Source organism: Crocuta crocuta, unplaced genomic scaffold, assembly GCF_008692635.1.
Source record: "Crocuta crocuta isolate KB4526 unplaced genomic scaffold, BGI_CrCroc_1.0 scaffold165, whole genome shotgun sequence".
NCBI classification, from domain to species: domain Eukaryota; kingdom Metazoa; phylum Chordata; class Mammalia; order Carnivora; family Hyaenidae; genus Crocuta; species Crocuta crocuta.
This window is the reverse complement of record NW_027530502.1, coordinates 1,835,331-1,855,547: the sequence shown is the minus strand read 5'-3', so window position 1 is coordinate 1,855,547 and position 20,217 is coordinate 1,835,331. Positions and strand designations below refer to the sequence as shown.

The following is a 20,217-nucleotide window of genomic DNA, read 5'->3' as shown; positions in this document are numbered from 1 at the left end:
AAATCAAATTTTTTTAACATAAGGTAAAATTTGTTCTGATTTTTTTTCTATTCTCTTTTCAGGCCTCACTCCCCGTTTAATTAAAATTGCTCCTGCTTGTGCCATTATGATCAGTACCTATGAATCTGGGAAGGCTTTTTTCCAGAAGCAAAATGCTCAAAGACAGCAGTACTAGTGATGCCGTTTCAACTTGAAATAACAACCAAAGCCAAATAATAAGTTGGAGACTCTTAGGCAAGAACTTTAACCATTATCTTAAAATGTTTTATTATTTTTCTATTTTATAATTTATGAGTAGTAATTTCTACTTTGCCTCTAGATCAAAATCCTAATTTAAAAATAAATTGTTACTCTGATTTTTGAGATACTGAAAAAGATCTTCCAGAAATCACAGCCATTAAATGTTCTTGTAAAGAAAAGAAAAATGATTCCTTAGCACCGAAAGCAGTTATCTGAGAGTTAGATAATTGAGAACATATCAGATGTATCAGAACATTTTGAATTATGTGCTGAATGATGTAGAGAGAGAGTCTAGAAGAAAAATGCCTGAGTCTTTTATAGACACCTCAATCATGCACATAGATATTTAAGTATTTCAGCAAAATATATAATAGATGGCAGTCTTTAAATAACATTATTTGCATTTACCAGATAATACCTATTAGATACTTTCTTTAATTCAAATACATTAGTGTTTTTTTGTTGGGTTTTTTGTGTTTTTTTTTTTCTTCCTGCTGCTGTTTTAAGACTTCACCAGTGTTAGGATTTCTTCAGAGGTATGGCTGTTTTATCTTTATGAATCAAAACATAACTGTTTATATGATATAGATGATATTTTTGATGATTAAAGACTATTTACTGTTTCTGCCCCGTAGGAGTCATCTTTACTGTTGGTATTAAATGCTTGGCACAGTGACTCTCGGCTGTGCAGTAGAAAAGCACAATACATTTAGATTAGTAAAAGTTGTATCAGCCAAGGAAGGGCCTCTGGTTTCAGCCATCTTGTAATTCAGGTATCACTGTTTGTGGAATTCTCTAGGTCACTTGTATTGGCTGCTTCTAACACAGTTGAGATTATTAATATAGTATAAGACACAAAATATTTCCAAAATGTCCCTTGATTTTACATATCTTCATGTTAGTATGCTAGGTCAAGAGACTAAAGAGGAAGCAGTTTCCCTGAAGAAAGAGCTTTCTGTCACTGTAGGCTAGGGCCTCAGTAATGTTGCCCATGACTGCAGGAATGAAACAAGGAAGGGTGACGAGGGCAGGACAGAAATGATGTCCTTTTTTGGTTTTTGTTTGATTTTCTCAGGATCTATATCCTATAAGAAAATACACTTTATTATAGTCTATGTGTAGGCTAGGAAAATGTGAAGTATTTTTTTCCCTAAAATACAGTAATAGGTTCAGTGACAGACCTCTAGTGTAGGTAGAGGAACTAATGTATTTTGTATTATAGAAAAAAGTTTATATATTTCATCAGAATATGTAAGGTGTGTATGTAGTCTTTTGTGTTTGTTTTATCCTGTACTGATTTACCTTAAAATTGCAACATACATACCTATAAAATCATAAATATTTATGACTTTGACAGTCATTAAAATATTTTGATTTCTTAAAAGTATCGCTGTGCTTCATGCTAAATATTTTCATATAAAATTATTTTAATACTATATATAAGAAAGTTTTATCTTGAACACTGATGTTTAACAGTATTAACTTTAAATTTACCTTGGTTCTGTTATGCTTCTTTTTGGTAACTGATTAGTAGCAAACAGAAAAATTTTAATATGTAACTTATAAGAGGCAGTCCTATATTTCAACTTTGTTTTTTTTAATGTTTATTTATGAGACAGAGACAGAGCTTGAGGCAGGGAGGGGCAGAGAGAGAGGGAGACACAGAATCTGAAGCTGATCCAGGCTCTGAGCTGTCAGCACAGAGCCCGATGTGGGGTTTGAACCCACGAATCATAAGATCATGACCTGACCCTAAGGATGCTTAACCAACTGAGACACACAGGCATCCCTGATATTTCAACTTAATAGTAATACCAAAAAGGATATTTCCACTTCCACCACCCCCAGGACTATATGACTGCATGTATGGAAAATTCTTATAATTTATGATTAAAATAAATAAATCTAACTCCCTAGCTTTTTTTTTTTTAATGTTTATTTTTGAGAGAGAGAGTGAGTGCACGTGAGGGGGGGGAGAGGCAGAGAAAGAGGGAGACACAGAATCAGAAGCAGGCTCCAGGCTCTGAGCTAGCTGTCAGCACAGAGCCCGATGTGGGGCTCAAACCCACGAACCGTGAGATCATGACCTGAGCTGAAGTCGGATGCTTAACCGACTGAGCCACCCAGGCACCCCTCCCTAGAAGCTTTTCTAATACATATTACATGCAGTGTATGTGGATGAAAAGAAGAGTAAAAGAGGTAGAGAAACATTCATGTTTTATTAAAATAAAAAAATTTTTAAAAAATAGCAACTAAAAAGTGCTTGGCTGGAAATTATATTTGTAATCTTTCTGATTTGCTTTCTGAAAGCAAATAGTTTCCTTCTATTTAAGTTTTCTAAAATATACATTTACTTTCTTATGTGTATAAATTTTAATAAGAAATTCAAGTATTGCATGCTACCTTCCATATAATACGCTACTGACTTTGTAACAATTAGATATGAAACTAAAATAATTTTTTTATTTTATTTCTAGGAAAACTACTCACTATACCTATTTAACCAGATATGACTTCTTTAAATTCTTCCCTTCCTCTTTCTGGAGCAGGAGTTCCAGGGAGGTGGAAAAGTTTAGTCTATTAGTTTTGGATTTTTTTCCAAAATGAACTTTTTAAATAAATTTTAATCATTCAACATTGACTCCGATCTTCTGCGTGGTAGGCAGTTTAAACAGCACTTGAGATAAGATACTTCAGCGGCGCCTGGATGGCTCAGTCGGTTAGGCGTCCGACTTCAGCTCAGGTCATGATCTCACGGTTCATAAGTTCGAGCCCTGGGTTGGGCTCTTTGCTGACACCTAGCCTGGAGCCTGTCTTCAGACTCTGTATCTCCCTTTCTCTCTGACTCTGCCTGCTCATACTGTCTATCTCAAAAATAAATAAAACATTTAAAAATTTTTAAAAATAAAAGATACTTCAGATGCTGTCACTGGCTACAAGGAGACAGCAGAGCTGTTTGGCAGAAGTCTGCAAAGAAAGTCATGGAAAACCTAAGGACTCAGCTTGGGAGCAGAGAGGCAGCGTCAGGAAATACTTCTAAGATTAGGACAGGTGATCCAGTTAAACATACCTGGAAGTGGTAGGCTCCATTCAGACAGTGGAATTTAGTTCCAGATAAGGAAAAACAAGAAGGCATCGGGAAACCAAAGCAGCATTTTTGGCACAGCTGTAGTAATTACAGAGTTGAGTTTGTTTTCCAAGACCAGCGTTTTTGTTTTTTTTTCCACTGAGAAGAAAATAGGTTAGCATAGTTTAGCTCAACACAGCACAGACAGCACCAGAATGTGTCACATATGTAGTAAGGCTGTCTTATGTAGTGAAACTTTGGTTTTATTTGGGTTTTAGAGAAATAATGGGGACTTGTAATAAGAACTAGTTTGGAGTAAAATATATTTTTAAAAGAAACCATAATGTCATTGATATAATTTTATCTCCCCCCAGCAGTAAAAAGAAGAGAATCTAAAGCCAAGTAGGGGCTGCTTTGTTTACAGTGATTAAAAGATATTGAAAGATATTTAAGAGACCTGATGTTCATAGTGATGTGACATTTCAAAGTAATCCAGTCTTATTTATCAAAACTGGAGATTTCACTTACGAATAAGAACTTTTACAGAAAATTTCCTTAAGGTGTAAATTTGAGACACATTTTTAACCACTTGAAAACTATTATGTAAATCTAATAAAGATGACTTAAATAAAAGCTTAGTTTATATAATTCTTTTAATGCTGACATCATCCTAATGCTATCATAGGTTCTGAGAAGATGGTGATGTTTCCATTTTATAGGCGAGAAAACATATAAATAGGGCTGTTACATAATTATATTAGCAACCACCCAAATCACTATTGTTTTGTACCCCTTCAATAGATATTGTGTATTCTAAAGCATATCATGTTATTTTCTTTAAATAAAAGATATGTGAGTTAAAGATTTCTTCAAAACTTTTGTCATATTAGTATTTTAGGTGTTGAATAATATGCATTTACCATATTTGCTAAAATAAAAAGCCCAGCGTACAACTTGAATCAAGTAACTTCAAGGAAAAAACATAACCACTAATGCATGGTACAAAACGTTTAATATACATGCAACAAGTATAGTACATCAAGGCAACAAAATACACATGGAAATATTAGCATATAATTCAGCATTCTATTCTGGGTAGGGTATGTAAACAATAAACACTACCACCTAAAATTAAAGATTGAGACATACACGGTTTCCTCATGCAAACATTATACATATATAACAAGTGTGAAATAAACTGTACAGAAACCTGAAGTCACATCAGCAGATGGATTTTATACCAGGAGCTCCAAGAAAGGAGGAAAAGTCATGATCCTCAGATGTCATGTTTAAATCTGCATTTAGCAGCACAGGTTACTGTTATGCATTAGACAAATCTGGAAAATTATCAATTATGGAATCTTGAATTTCCTTTATTATAAAAATGTAAGAAAAAAATTTAACAATGATTTTTTTTTAATTACTGAGGAATAATAAATGTTGGTTCAGAGTGGACCATGAATGATAAAGCATTTTACACACTCTGATTGCTTTTTAGGAAAGCAGCAACAGTGCTTAAGCCAGTTTAAAATTTTTCAAGTTCCCCAACTTAGCCATTTCTTACTCTTTCTTCCCAGTGTTTCCACTGTCCTCATTTTATATCTTCCTTCTAGCTCCATGCTCGTCAAAAATCGCTTTGGATACCTCACTCATAATAAGGTACACAGAACTAAGAGTAGGTTAAAGATACCATTTTTCAAGAATATTTGCATTTTTACAAGTACCAAAGCCTTAAGCTAAAGGAATAAAGCTCTGAATATGTTCTGGTACATCCAGGATAACTTATTTTAACAGCTTCCAGGCCGCCTTTGTCCCTGAAATAACATTGCTTAAACTGTCTTACATATAAGACTAGCCTTATTATTTATCTTAAATTCCAAATTATGAGAATAAAGTTCTCAATATTGCAAAGAACTACCACACTCCTACACATTTCGAATGCAGAGAATGATGTAATAAGTTCAGCACTCTTCTTGCCTCCTCTGAATAAAAGAAATTTGTTGTAGGAGGAACATTCTTCTTGTATGTCCAAGCTACTAAGTTTGAATGTAATGTTTAATTAATAAACAAAAATAGCATATGAAGTCCCCATTAAGTATTGTGTCCTCTTCGTGTAAACAATATAGAAAACTTCTTTGGCACAACTAATAATGTTTTCCTCATATTACTTACTATAGAAAATATACTTCATACATTTTTTTTCTTTCACCATGGTGGGATTTTTATGGATGAAATATATAGTTGCAAAAAGTTCACAGCACGTAACTTTTTTTTAAAAAAAAAAACTTTAGAAGAAGTGTAGGGATTTTTAATGTTAACATTGCATGATTCATTGTTGCACACAAGGGAGAACAAAACAGCCCTGTATGTCAGATTATTTAGATGGTGATTACTAATCCTTACTTAAAGGATCTCAAATCCTTAAATGAACTTGGGAGTCTTTCCTAATACTTTTCAACAAGTATTTGTACATTTTTAAATGTTTCCAACTATTGACGAATATGTGATATTTTTAAATAGCCTTTTAAGAAAATCTTGGGGAAAACACAGATAAGAAATTTACTCATGTTACCGAAATGGTGTAAAATACTTTCCATATGACCCTAATAAATTAAATGATGGCCTAAAGGCACATTCCTACAAAAATTGTAAAATGTTAATGGAATGTTGATACCAAAACTGAATAAAGCCACCGTGAAACCAGTTGAGAATTTCCTCCTCATATTAAAAACAAGGCATTTAAACATCAGAACGTAGGAAGAAATTAATGAAAAATTAATGTTAATTAACAAGTAATTTTAGAAAATCATTGAATAAAAGAGTAAAAGAAAAAACTTACGTGTTTCTGGAATAAAACCTTGAACTCAACCTGGCAATTATGATACATTAAATATATGAAATCACCTGAATAATAAATATACATCACAGTTTACAATGGGTTATTAATTTAAAGGACATTTGAACTTTTTTTTAAGCCTATTCATTTTTAAACTTCTTCAGTGACAAATACAAGAATCTTAAAATGAAAATGGCAGAATCACTTTTTTTTTTTTTTCACTCAGAAGGGCACATGGAGTAGACTGCATTCTCTAAAAGAAGCAATAGAATTCCAGACATGTGCCAGAACAATATAAAATTCCAAAGGTTTTCCCAGCAGTCAAACTTATGTAAATAAAACATTTGCAACATAAAAACTTCTGGCTTTTACATAACATTTTTCAGGATGGAGTCAGGCCTGGACTTGTCATCTCTGTTGTGGGACTTGCAAGGTAGTCATTAGATTTGAGACTTGTTAGTGATTTGTAACTCGCCACTGATGTTAGAGACCCACAGAGACCGAGTAATGAGGGAGTATCTTCTTTACCTGAAAGTTAAGATAAAATAACAAATATTTAATTGCCATTGAAGAATGGTACCAAAAGATCTTATAAAGCTAAAACTGACATACTTTACAAAATATTGCAAACATGTCTATATATTTCCATAGTTTCAGTGTCACCCTTAAAAAAACATTACCAGAGAATTATTTGTGCTCCTCATAAAAGTTCTAGATATGGAAGTGAGATACCTTGTTTTAAGATGAAAATCAGAAGTTCACCTTTTTTCCAGAATATGTTCATGTTCAGTCAGTAAAGGATAATAAACTAAAGTAACAGATCAGTGCACAGGCCACAGAAATATAGGGAAATCCACATGCAGGTAAAGTACTGCCATAGACGCAAAACTCGTTCAGTTCACTAAGAGGGCTCAATTATGAGAGCCTTAACTCACTTAGTGAATAAACATTTATTTAGCATCTACTTTGCATCGGGAACTTGAGTATGTGCTAGACTTCAGTAGGCATATGAAGGAAGATGGCAGATGTGTGCACAGCTGGGAAATACGAGTTCTTCCCAAAGTGGAGTTTCAAGTACCAGCTAGAAGTAGAGTCTCAAGTACCCTTGAGACTGAAAGGGTAAGCTTTGAAAATTAGGTTTCCTAAGTAGATAAAAAGCTTAAGTTTTACTTACACAGTTATACAAGTATAAACTGAACCAGACAGCAGGTGTTTCTGAGTACTATATATTGTTTCAAACGGCGCCTGTGAAGTGTTCCCATAATACTCTATACTCTAACCCACCTAGTTGAACTATGATATGATACATAGGGCTGTGTACACAGTACTATGTAATCTTATATATATGATCATTGTGGGGCTCTTTTTCTAAACTGTACACTGAGAAAGGACATGGAATTTGTTGTTTGTTATTATATCCTCAGTGTCTAGCTGAGAGGAGATGGTCATTAAATGATTATATAATTAATGAATCATGACTCTGTAGGACCTATACTGGGACCCAAGAATGTTCCTACTCCCTTTTAGCTGTACGGCCTTAGGGAAGGATCTTCTCAGAGCCTATTTGCTTTGTAAAATGAGAACAGATACTAAAGATGACTAGCTGCGTTAACTTCATAGTTTTGCTGACAAGTAAAATACAGGAAAATATAAAAGCATTAGAAAAAGATACGGAAGAATAATTGTTAAATTAAAATTTAAAATGTTCATGGTGCTAATTCAGGATCAAAAGATTTAGGTGTTTCAAGGACCCTTCTCAGGATCAAAAGATTTAGGTGTTCAAGGACCCTTCTCAGGTTTAAGCTTAGAGACCCCTCTTGGGCCAGAATCAACGTTCTGGAGTTTTTGTTAAATGCTTTTGGAACTCAACTGCTTTGGATAGCCTTTCCAAATTTCTACTTTACCTGTACAGCTCAGTGGCATTAATTTTATCTACAGTACTGTGTAACCATAACCACTATTTCCAAAATACTCATCACATCACTCCAAACAGAAATTCTCTACCCATTTAAGCAATAACTATCCATTCTTCCCTTACCCCCAGTGTCTGGAAACTCTATTTTCTGTCAGTGAATTTGCCTACCATATATCATTCTTGTAAGTAAAATCATACAATATGTGCCCTTTTGTGTCTGGCTTTATTTCACTTACCATGTCGCCTAAGGTTCATCCATGTTGTAGTATGTATCAGAACCCCATTCCTTTTTAATGGCTGAATAATATCCCTTTGTATGTATACACTACTTTTTGCTTACCCATTCATCTGTACAGACACTTGGGTTGTGTCTATTTTCTGAGTATTGTAAACAGTGCTGGTGCAAACACTGGCATACAAGTATCTGTTTGAGTCCTGTATGCAATTCTGTGCAAGTATATACTTAGCTAACATTTTTTTTAATACAAAGACAATCATACAGTAATGCAAAAGATTAAACAATCTATATGTCTAACATGGTTACACAATGGGGTACTATACAGCTGTAAAAGAAAATCAGAAAGATCTCTATGTACTGCTAGGTAGTGATTTCACTGTCAAGTGAAAAAAGCAAACTGCAGAATAGCATATAGCATGTAGCCTTTTATCTAGAGGAGGAGGATGTAAATTATTTGAACTTCTATTTTAAAAATCAGTATATAATTCAAAAATAAAAATGGTTAACTATGAAAAGCAGAAGTGAAAAGAACTGAAATGAACTTTAAGCACAGTAATTGGACTCTAGCATATATTCTCAAGATAAAATAATTAGAAATCTTACCTTTTAGTAAGATACTGTTATTTTGAAATTAATATATAGTAGGATAAAGCAAACAATTATGTTCATGTAAATTAGGAACCAATATATTCACCATAACATGTCAAAATATAAAATCAAGTGCACAGAAATCCTCAATTTTAAATTTAAATTGCAAAATAAATTTAAAGTATAATTTTCTTTACAAGGAAAATTTCCTAACTCTTCCATGGGCTAGAAACAATGACTATTCCAGTAGCAACAGGCACCCCTAAATGCTAAATTATGGCCTCTAACATTTCCCAGTATAAGGAGATAGGTTTTTTAAAATGTTTATTTCTTTTTGAGAGAGACAGAGAAAGAGTGTGAGCAGGGAAGGGTCAGAGAGAGAGGGAGATACAGAATCTGAAGCAGGCTCCAGGCTCTGAGCTGTCAGCACAGAGCCCGACCTGGGGCTCGAACTCACAGACTGCAAGATTAAGACCTGAGCTAAAGTCACACACTTAACTGACTGAGCCACATAGGAGCTCCTAAGGAAGTAGGTCTTCCTGAAGAAATAGCTGATCCTGGGTGTGGGCATGAAATGTACAAAAAGTAACCCAAAACATCTTTTTTACCACAAAGTGAGGAAGCTATGACAGACTAGGGGAGTGTCAAAAGGACACAGGAGCCATCTTTAAAGGTCTCTGTTCAAAAAGGACAGCAGCTCCTGATGATATGCACTGACAAACATGCATCATTTATGTTGTACTGCAAATATATTTAACCAGAATGTGATAATAATGAACGTCAGACAAATCTAAATTGTGGGACGTTTAAGAAAACTGGCTTGGGCTCTTCAATATACAAACGTGCGTGACAGAAAAAGCCAAGTTGGTGGGTAACACCAAAGAGACTGAAAAGTAAATAATATGTGATCCTTGACTAGGGTCTGGACATAACAAAAAAAGGCTTTTAAAGGATATTACTGGACAAGTTAAGACATAAGAATATTAACAAACTATCAGGTAATATTGTATTGATGTTAAATTTTAAATTGCCTAAGGGTCATAATGGTGTGGCTTTTTAAAAAGACATCCTTATCCCTAGGAGATATATGCTGACATACTTACAGATGAAGTTTATGATACCTACAATTTACTTTGAAATGGCTGAGCACAACAGAAAAGGCAGATGTACAAGTAAATGAAGGGAGCACGTTCCCCACAAAAACAAGAGCAACATAATGCAAGTGTGGCAAAATGGTAACATTGGTGAATCATTCTGTTCTTTCAACTTTTCTGTAGGTTTGAAATTATAAAAACAAAAAGTTGGAGTAGGGGAAGAAGACAAAGGTACACGAAGTCCTCAGTTGTGCCCCAACGAAAACAAATCATACGGCAGAGCTGAGTGGGGCATATCCAGAAGAGCATGATGGGGGGAAGGGGAATCTACCCAGGAAAACCAGCCTTCGAAGACATACCGCCAGCCTCTGAAAATACTGTGGAACATGCAGGGCAGCCTGGTACCCCAAGAAAGCCAAGAGAGACTTCAACGTAAGCCTTCATTTAAAAATAAAAGGGAAAAAAATTTCACAAGATTCCAAAATGATTAGGTTGTGATTAAGCATGCAACCATAAAAGGAAATAAAAAATAAAAAGGAAACGAGCAAAAATGGGCACCCGGATGGCTCAGTTAAGCATCCGATTCTAATTTCGGGTCAGGTCATGATCACTGGGTTTGTGAGTTCAAGCTCTCCCTAATGAAAATGCAGAGCCTGCTTCGGATTCTCTCACTGCCCCTCCCCCATTTATGTTTTTTTTTTTCTCTCTCTCTCTCTCTCTAATAAACTTAAAAAAAAGGAAATAAGCAGAAGGAAGTGTTAAGATGAAGAATTATAGGTGATTATTCCAAAATATTCTTGAATATTGTGATGTCAACAGTATATACTTGCATACACATAAACACATGTAAAATTACTACATGAATTAAAAAGTATGTTAAGATCCTTGTTGATATTTTAACAATTTTCTGATATGGAAGGAAATAACTAGTCAAGGTTCAACAAAACTTTCTAGCTCAGATAAATGGAAGGAAAAGTGATAGTTCCTAGCAGAAACAAGTTAGCAAAAGCAGCAGCAACTAGACTTTCATTTTATAGCAAGAAAGATCCATTTTGTTTTAAACTTATTGATAAAGAGTCTGGACTCACAAGTCTTCAGATGGTACTACTACAAATGTTACTAAGTTAGAAGTCATTCAGCTCAATGCCAGATATTGTGATAAAAGTAACAAGAACCACTTCTTGCCTGTAGGGAGCTTAATGCAAGGTAGAAACAGACACATAGAAAATAATAATAAAATGCCAAAAGTACAGTGAGAGTAAGTAAAGGTGATATCACCAACTCTATAAGGAAGTCTGAGGGAGGGGCCAATGGGGAAATGAAGAGGCAGTAAACTGTATCCTAATTTTTAAGGAATGCCTACACAGATGCCTTAGCCACGATCATAAACCCATAAACAGGGAAAATGTTACATTAACCTGTGTAAGGAACAGGACACCTTTTTGTAATCAAAGGTCAAGAAAAGGGGTGGTCATCATTTTGTGCAATAAAATTTCAAGCAACTGGAACCAATGTGTACTAGTTGGAGCTGGCAAAGAGGGCATAGTGACACAGCTGTTTTGCATGCACATGTATGAATGGTGGTCACAGGTCTCCTAACAATCTCATACTGACTTGTATGTATATATTGCCTAAAATGCCTCCAAAAAATTACAGTTTACTTTTAAAATTAATGGTTATTTGTTCATATAAGAGCATCAAAACAGTAGGATGTAAATTTCCTATTACTGAAGCAAATCTTCATTACAAGAATTACTACAATTCACGCTTTCATGTAAAACACCACCAAGCGCTTGGGACAAACTCTGCAAGTAGATGAAGCCTGGTGACCTACATAGAGGGATTGCTTATCACATGCCAGGTGTATAAATGAAGGCAGGAGAAATTCTATAGACTAGACAAAAGAAATTTTAAAGCACAAGCAATTGGTGTGACTGATTCATACACCATGAAGGATTTGTTAAGATGTCAAACGTCAATTTGCCATGGAATTCTTGTGGCCTTTGAAAGGAAGCTGTTTAACTTCTAGAAGTGTTTGATTTAATTGAGGAAGAAAGAGAAACTCTAAGGTGAATAGGGAATTGTACACATAAAAATGTGCAGGATACTGAGTAACTTGAGAGAAAATCCCTGTATCAGTGGAGGATTGGTTTAGGAAATGGTTCACTATTGACACAGAAAATGCTACTTTAAGCAAAGACAGCCACCGACAGTTTTCATTAAATGATTCAGAAGAGATTGATTCTGAATACAAAGAAGTTCTTTACAACTGACTTCACTTTTATTTTCCTTTTTACAGATACAGAGGAGGTACAATATTTTTTTAAAATCTATGCTTAAAGTCTAATACAAGAAGCAGTGAACACTCTGAAAATAAAATTCAGAAAATAATTCCATTTACAACAGAATCTAAAAAAGTAAAATACTTAGGAATAAATTCAAAGAAAGAAATGAAAGAGTTGTACACTGACAACTGCAAACTACTGTTGAAAAAATTCAAGGTTGAAATAAGTGGGGAAACATCCCATTTTTCCATGGATTAGAAGATAATAATACTCATCAAAATTCTAATTCCCTTTTTTCCCCAGAAATAACAATTTGATTCTAAAATTCATATGGAAATTCAGTGGAGTCCAAATAGCCAAAACAATCTTGAAAAAGAACAAATCCTGATTTCAAAACTTACTATAAATATAAAGCAAGACAGTGTGGTATTGTAGTATGGATAATGTAGCACTGGTACAGGCATACAGACCAATAGAACAGAACTGGGAATCCAGAAATAAGCCCATACATATATGGGTAATGCATTTCAACAAGAGTCCTAAGACCATTCAATTGGGGAAAGAATAGTCTTTTCAACAAATGGTCCAGGGGCAAATGAATATCCATATGCAAAAGAATCAAGTTGGACAATTAGTTTATACCATATACAAAAACTTAAATCAAAGGCCCAAATGTAAGCTGTAAAACTATAAAACTTAAAAAGAAACATAGGAGTAAATCTAAATGACCTTGGATTAGGCAATGGTTTCTTAGATGTGACAACAAAAGCACAAGCAACCCAAAGAAAAACTAGTTAAATGGGACTTTGTCAAAATTAAAAATTTTGTGAGTCAAAGAACACTAGCAAGAAAGTAGAAAAACATCCCTCAGAATGGAAAAAAAAAAATGCAAATCCTACATCTGACAAGGGTCTACTATTCAAAATATACAAAATATACTATTGCAATTCAAAAAAAAGCAATGCAATTTTTAAATGGTCAGAGGAGTTGAACAGACATTTATCTGAAGATGATATACAAATGGCCAATAAGCACATGAAAAGATGCCCAATGTTATTACTCATTAGAGCAATGCAAATCAAAACCATGAAATTCCAATTAACACCAAGTTGGTATAAGTATAAAGACCATCAACAACAAACCTTAGTGAGGGTGTGGAGAAAATGAAATTCACATACATTGCTGGGGGGGATTATAAAATGATATAACTGCTGTGAGAAGTTTAGCAGTTCCTCAAATGGTTAAACATGCTCTAGGCAATTCCATTCCTAGTTCTATACCCAAGAGAAGTAAAAATATATGTTCACACAAAAACTTGTATGTGAATGTTCATAGCGGGATTATTCATAACTGTCCAAAAGTGGAAACTATCCAAATGTCCAAATGATGAGTGGATAAACAAACTATGGTATAACCATACAATAAAATATTACTTGTACGCAGAAGGGAATGAAGCACTGAGACTTGGTACAATGTGGACAATCTGTGAAAACATTAAGTCAGAGAACTTACACAAGAAAGGCTACATATTGTATGATTTTATTATATGAAGTGTCCAGAATAGACAAATCCAAAGAGACAGAAAGTACAGTAGTAGTTACTCAGAAACTGGGGGAGGGAGGATCTGGGACCAACTACTAACAGGTGCAGGGCTTCTTCACTGGGTGATAGCAGTGCTCTGGGATTAGTGGTGATGCTTGCACAACGCTGTGAATATACTAAACACCACTGAACGCTACGCTTTACAATGGCAAATTTTATGTTATGTGAATTACAATACTTTTTAAAAGTCTAAAGGATATTTTAAAATAAAGGTTAAAAATGCTAAGAGATATGTAAACAATATGTTATGATTTAATTGCTGGCTCTTTTCTTTGGGGGGCTATATAAAATAATGGTGTATTTTAAAACCCAAGTAATCTTAGATTTGCTGAAATATGCGGTGCCTGGGTGGCTCAGTTGGTTGAGCATCTGACTTCAGCTCAGGTCATGAGCTTATGGTTCATGAGTTGAAGCCACATACTGGGCTCACTGCTGTCAGCTCAGAGCCTGCTTTGTACCCTTCTATCCCTCTCACTGCCTGTTCCTCCCTCCCTCCCTCTCTCTCTCAACAATAAACATAAAAAGATTTGCTGAAATATGGGTAGCTAACAAGTAGTTACTAGCATAGTAACTGTCACATATGAAGGGCTTAATAAATCATTGAAAAAAAAAACTTCTCACCCTTTTCCTTCAACAATTATGGTGCCATTTTAACTTCTGAGATCTTCTTTTATATAGCAATCAGTAGCATGTGGAACGGCTTTTTGTTTTATACTGTTTTACTGTATTATTCACTAAAATATGCCCTTGAGGAATGTAAACTATGGGGATATGTAAACACAAAAGGTTTTTCTATGTAAAGGAATAAAAGACTTGAACCAAATTTTAGAATACGAGCATAAATTTCTATTTTTTTCAAGTCATAAGTAACAAATCTCTATTTCTTAAGATTCTTCATAGTTTTTTTTAGGGTGGCAAGATGGTGGAGAAATAGGGAGTTCCGTACTTCCCGCCTGCATCTCTCAAACAAAGAAGGGCTGAAGGCAAAGGATTCTGAACCACAAGAGTCTGGGAGGAAAAGAAACAGAGTCCACTAAGAAGACAGCCTCATAGGTGTGTGATTGTGAACTGGGGGAGATAAAAATGGGCTGGGACAAGGAGGCACGGAAGGGAGGGAGCCCCTTCTGCAGAGAGACAAAGGGAAGAGAAAGAGTGGCTGGGGAAGTGTAGACCTGTACCTGAGATGAGAAAAACCTGTCTGGGACGGAGAGGGATCCTATCATACCATATCTAACAGCAGGGTTTTTGGAGAGAGATCCCATCTCTAACTGCGGAGCTTTCTTTGGGCTGGGTGCCCTGGTCCCAGAAATTCCCTCCAGAATAGATAATACGCAGGGGACGCAGTCGGCATTAGGAGGAACTGGTCCCCTGCTGGGTCCCCTGTTGGACCCTCTGCTAGGAAGTGCCCCGGATTGCAGGATTACATTTTGGACAGTATCATTAATGTACAGGGAGTAAGAGTCTGAAACGCGGCTGGGTGTGGGACACAGAACACAGCCCACCTTGGCCGCACCCACGGCACAGTGAGATTGGACCCAAGGAGTGATTTGGAACATCTGATTCAAGAAGGGACTGGGGGTTGCCATTTTTCTCCCCACACCCACCATGGCAGGGCCTCAGGGAGTGGCCCTAGGGACCCACAGTAGAGGTGAGACCCGCCTACACCAAACCATGTCCATCTGCTCTGGGTAACTGCTGTTACCGAGGCCTATAGATGCTGCAGAAACAGCCCCTCCCCTAAGACCAGCACTGATGCATTGCCGTGATTAACTCTATATCAATTCTTGCTATTGAGATATATTCTCCCTTATCTCATTATCTCTCCCCTCCTCTGGAGTGGTAATTCTGGTTATAGGTTTGCTTAAACAGGCATATTTAATCCATTCTCTTGATGCATGTTCTACATCTTCCTTTGTTACCTTCCTTTCTCTCTCTCTCTGAAATAATCAGACTATATAGTTTCTCAGGGTAACATTATCTTCATATTTTTTCTCCTCACCTCCTTCCTTATTCTCCTTTTTCTATCTCTGAATTAAGCCTGTTAGTCTCTCTACCTGGTTGGTCAGTGTTCAATTTCTCTGTCTCCCCACCCCTGCCATTTCTCTCTTTGTATATGCTCTTTCATTAGCACTGCCTCCACCCTTCTCTTTATTTGTAGCTGGGATTTCTGGTTTTATGCTTTTAGATGGTCCTTTGTCTTTTGTTGTCTTTGTTGTAGGAGTGGGTTTTTTTTTTTTTGGTTTGCTTATTTGATTTGTTTGTGCATTTGTGTGCTTTTGTTCCCCGTTTATCTGCCTGTTTTCCTTTCCAGGGCTCCCTCAAGAAACAAACCAAAGTACACATGGTGGACAGTCCCAAATATCACTACAAGTAGGGAAATAAAATAACCAAAGTCACAATAAGAGAAACCAAGGGACACCATTAAAAAAACACTTCCTAAATGGACAGGCCCTGGACAGTCTATAAGCCTCCTTTAATACAGCAGTACTTGCAGGTGCAGAATGCATAGCAAACTTTTAAAACTTACAAGAAACAGAAAGCTAGCCAAAATGACAAAACAGAAGAACTCTCCTCAAAAGAAATTCCAGGAAGAAGTGACAGCTAAAGAATTGGTCAAAACAGATATAAGTAACATAACTAACTGAGAATATAGAACAAGAGTCATAAAATTAATTGCTGGGCTTGAAAAAGGCAAAGATAGCAGAGACGCTACTGCTGCAAAGATAATGGATCTTAAAAATAGTTATGATGAATTAAAAAATGCTATAAATGAGGTTCATAATAAAATGGAGGTGGCCACTGCACGGACTGAAAAGGCAGAGAGTAGAATAGGTGAATTAGAAGATGCAATTTAAGAAAAAGAGGAAGCAGAGAAAAAGAGAGATAAATTGATCCAGAACCACGAAACGGGAATTCAAGAACTGAGTAATACAATCAAACAGAACAGTATCTGTAACATAAGAATTTCATAAGGGGAAAAGAGAGAAAGGGGCTGTAAGGGTACTTGAACAAATTATAGCTGAGAACTTCCCCAATCTGGAGAAGGAAACAGATACTGAAATCCAAGAGGCAAAGAGAACTCCCCTCAGAGGCAACTTGAATCAATCTTCTGCACGACATATTATAGTGAAAATGGCGAAATATAAGGATAAAGAGAGAATTCTGAAAGCAGCTAGGGATAAAAGGGCCCTAACATACAAAGGGAGACACATTAGGATAGTAGCAGACCTATCTACTGAAACTTGGCAGGCCAGAAGGAATGGCAGTAAATCTTCAGTGTGATGAACAGAAAAATATGCAGCCAGAATCCTTTATCCAGAAAGCCTATCATTCAGAATAGAAGGAGAGATAAAGGTTTCCCAAATAAAAATTGAAGGAATTCATCACCACTAAACCAGCCCTACAAAAAATCCTAAGGGTGCCTCTATGAGGGAAATGTTGCAAGGAACACTAAGTACCAGAGACACCACTATAAACATGAATCCTACAGAGAACACAATGACTCTAAACCCATATTTTTCAGTAATAACACTGAATGTAAATGGACTAAATGCCCCAATCAAAAGACATAGGGTATCAGAATGGAAAGAAAACAAAAAAACAAAAAAAAAAAACAAGGTTGATCTATTTGCTGTCTACAAGAGACTCATTTTGGATCTGAGGACATCTTCAGATTGAAAGTGAGGGGATGGAGAAATATATATCATGCTTACTAGAAGTCAAAAGAAAGCTGGAGTAGCCATACTTATATCGGACAAACTGTACTTTAAAGTTAAGGCAGTAACAAGAGATGAAGAAGGGCATTAAATAACAATTACAGGGTCTATCCATCAGGAAGAGCTGACAATTATAAATGTCTACACACCGAATTCAGAAGCACCCAAATACATAAAACAATCACAAACATAAGCAATCTTATTGATAAGAATGTGCTAATTGCAGGGGACGTTAATACTCCACTTACAGCAATGGATAGACCAACTAGACAGAAAATCACTAAAGAGACAATGGAACCGAACAAAACACTGGACCAGATGGACTTGACAGATAGATATACTTAGAACTCTACATCCTGAGGCTATGGAATTCACTTTCTTCTCGACTGCATATGGTACATTCTCCAAGATAGATCACATACTGGGTCATAAAGGAGCTCTCAATAAATATAAAAGAATTGAGATCATACCATGCACACTTTCAGATTACAATGCTATGAAACTTGAAATCAACCACAGGAAAAAGTCTGGAAAACCTCCAAAAACATGGAATTAAAGAACACCCTACTAAAAGACATATGGACCAACCAGGCAATTAGAGAAGAAATTTAAAAATATATGGAAACAAATGAAAATGAAAATAGGAACAATCCAGACTCTTTGGGATGCAGAAAGGCAGTCCTAAGAGGAAAATACATTGCAATCCAGGCCTATTTCAAGAAACTAGAAAAAGTGCAAATACAAAACCTAACAGCACACCTAAAGGAGCTGAAAGCAGAGCAGCAAGAACACCCCAAACCCAGCAGAAGAAGAGAAATAATACAGAGAGGGCAGAAATACACAATATAGAATCAGGAAAAAAAAAAAAAACAAGAAAAACCCCCAGTTGAACAGATCAATGAAACCAAGAATTGGTTTTTAGAAAAAATAAAATGGATAAACCTCTAGCCAGGCTTCTCAAAAAAAAAAAAAAGGGAGAGCACCCAAACAGACAAAATCACGAATGAAAATGGATTTATTACAACCAATACCTCAGAAACAAGCAATTATCAGGGAATACTATGAAAAATTATATGCCAACAAACTGGATAACGTAGAAGGAATGGACACATTTCTAAATGCACAGACACTTCCAAAATTCAAACAGAAAGCGATAGAAAATCTGAACAGACTCATAACTAGTGAAGAAATTGAATCAGTTATCAAAAATCTCCCAACAAATAAGAGCCCCTGGGCCAGACTGCTTCCCTGGGGAATTCTACCAGACATTTAAACCAGAGTTAATACCCATTCTTCTCAAGCTGTTCCAAAAAATAGGAAGGAAAACTTCTGGACTCATTCTACAAAGCCAGCATCATTTTGATTCCCAAACCAGAGACCCAGCAAGAAAAGAGAACTACAGGCCAACATCCCTGATGAATACGGATGCAAAAAAAACTCAAGATACTAGCAAATCGAATTCAACAGCATATGAGAAGAATTATCCACCATGATCAAGTGGGATTCATTCCTGGGTTACAAGGCTGGTTCAATATTCGCAAATCAATCAATGTGATACATCACATTAACATAAGAAAAGAAAAACCATATGATCCTGTCGATAGATGCAGAAAAAGCATTTGACATAATACAGCATCTTTCTTAATAAAAACCCTCAAGAAAGTCAGGACAGAAGGAACTTACTTAAATCATAAAAACCATCTATGAAAAGCCCATAGCTAATATCATCCTGACCGACTGAGAGCTTTCCCCTGAGATCAGGAACACGACAGGGATGTCCACTCTCACCACTGTTGTTTAACATAGTGCTGGAAGTCCTAGCATCAGCCATCAGACAACACAAGGAAATAAAAGGCATCAGATTTGCAAAGATGAAGTCAAACTTTCACTTTTTGCAGATGACATGATACTCTACATGGAAAACCCGACAGACTCCACCAGAAGCCTACTAGAACTGGTCCAGGAATTCAGCGAAGTCGCAGGGTACAAAATCAACATACAGAAATCGGCTGCATTTTCATACACCAATAATGAAGCAACAGAAAGAGAAATCAAGAAACTGATGCCATTCACAACTGCACAAAAAATCCATAAAGTACCTAGGAATAAACCTAACCAAAGATGCAAAAGATTTGTATGATAAGAACTGTAGAAAACTTATGAAGGAAATTGAAGAAGACACAAGAAATGGAAAAACATTCCATGCTCATGGGTCAGAGGAATAAATATTCTTAAACTGTCAATACTACCCAAAGCAATCTACACATTCAATGCAATTCCCATCAAAATTGCACCAGCATTCTTTTCAAAGCTAGAACAAACAATCCTCCAATTTGTATGGAACCACAAAAGATCATGAATAGTCAAAGTAATATTGAACAAGAAAACCAAAACATGACAATCCCAGACTTTAGCCTCTACTATAAAGCTGTAATCATTAAGACAGTATGTTATTGGCACAAAAAAGACACAAAGACCAATGGAATAGAATAGAGAACCCAGAATTGGGACTACAAACGTATGTCCAGCTAATCTTTGACAAAGCAGGAAAGAGTATCCAATGGAAAAAAAGACCGCCTCTTTAACAGATGGTGCTGGGAGAACTGGACAGCAACATGAAGAAGAATGTAAAAGTT

At 35.8% G+C, this 20,217-nt stretch overlaps 2 protein-coding genes across 6 annotated transcripts in view; one reads left to right on the top strand and one right to left on the bottom strand.

Moving 5' to 3' along the window:
• SLC25A40 (solute carrier family 25 member 40) overlaps positions 1 to 14,688 on the top strand; it is a 65,038-nt gene extending 50,350 nt beyond the window's left edge. For 2 of the 4 annotated variants that reach the window (XM_077766821.1, XM_077766819.1), the window contains one exon: positions 63 to 4,169. In XM_077766821.1, the coding sequence (XP_077622947.1) occupies positions 63 to 175 (113 nt within the window). In that variant the 3' untranslated portion in view covers positions 176 to 4,169. Of the gene's footprint in view, positions 1 to 62; positions 4,170 to 10,161 lie in introns of those variants that run through there. The other 2 variants (XR_013335754.1, XM_077766822.1) reach the window with 2 other exon arrangements.
• The window catches only part of RUNDC3B (RUN domain containing 3B), a 152,265-nt gene continuing 136,350 nt past the window's right edge, over positions 4,303 to 20,217 (bottom strand). For both annotated transcript variants that reach the window (XM_077766817.1, XM_077766818.1), the window contains one exon: positions 4,303 to 6,671. In XM_077766817.1, the coding sequence (XP_077622943.1) occupies positions 6,526 to 6,671 (146 nt within the window). In that variant the 3' untranslated portion in view covers positions 4,303 to 6,525. The remainder of the gene's footprint in view (positions 6,672 to 20,217) is intronic.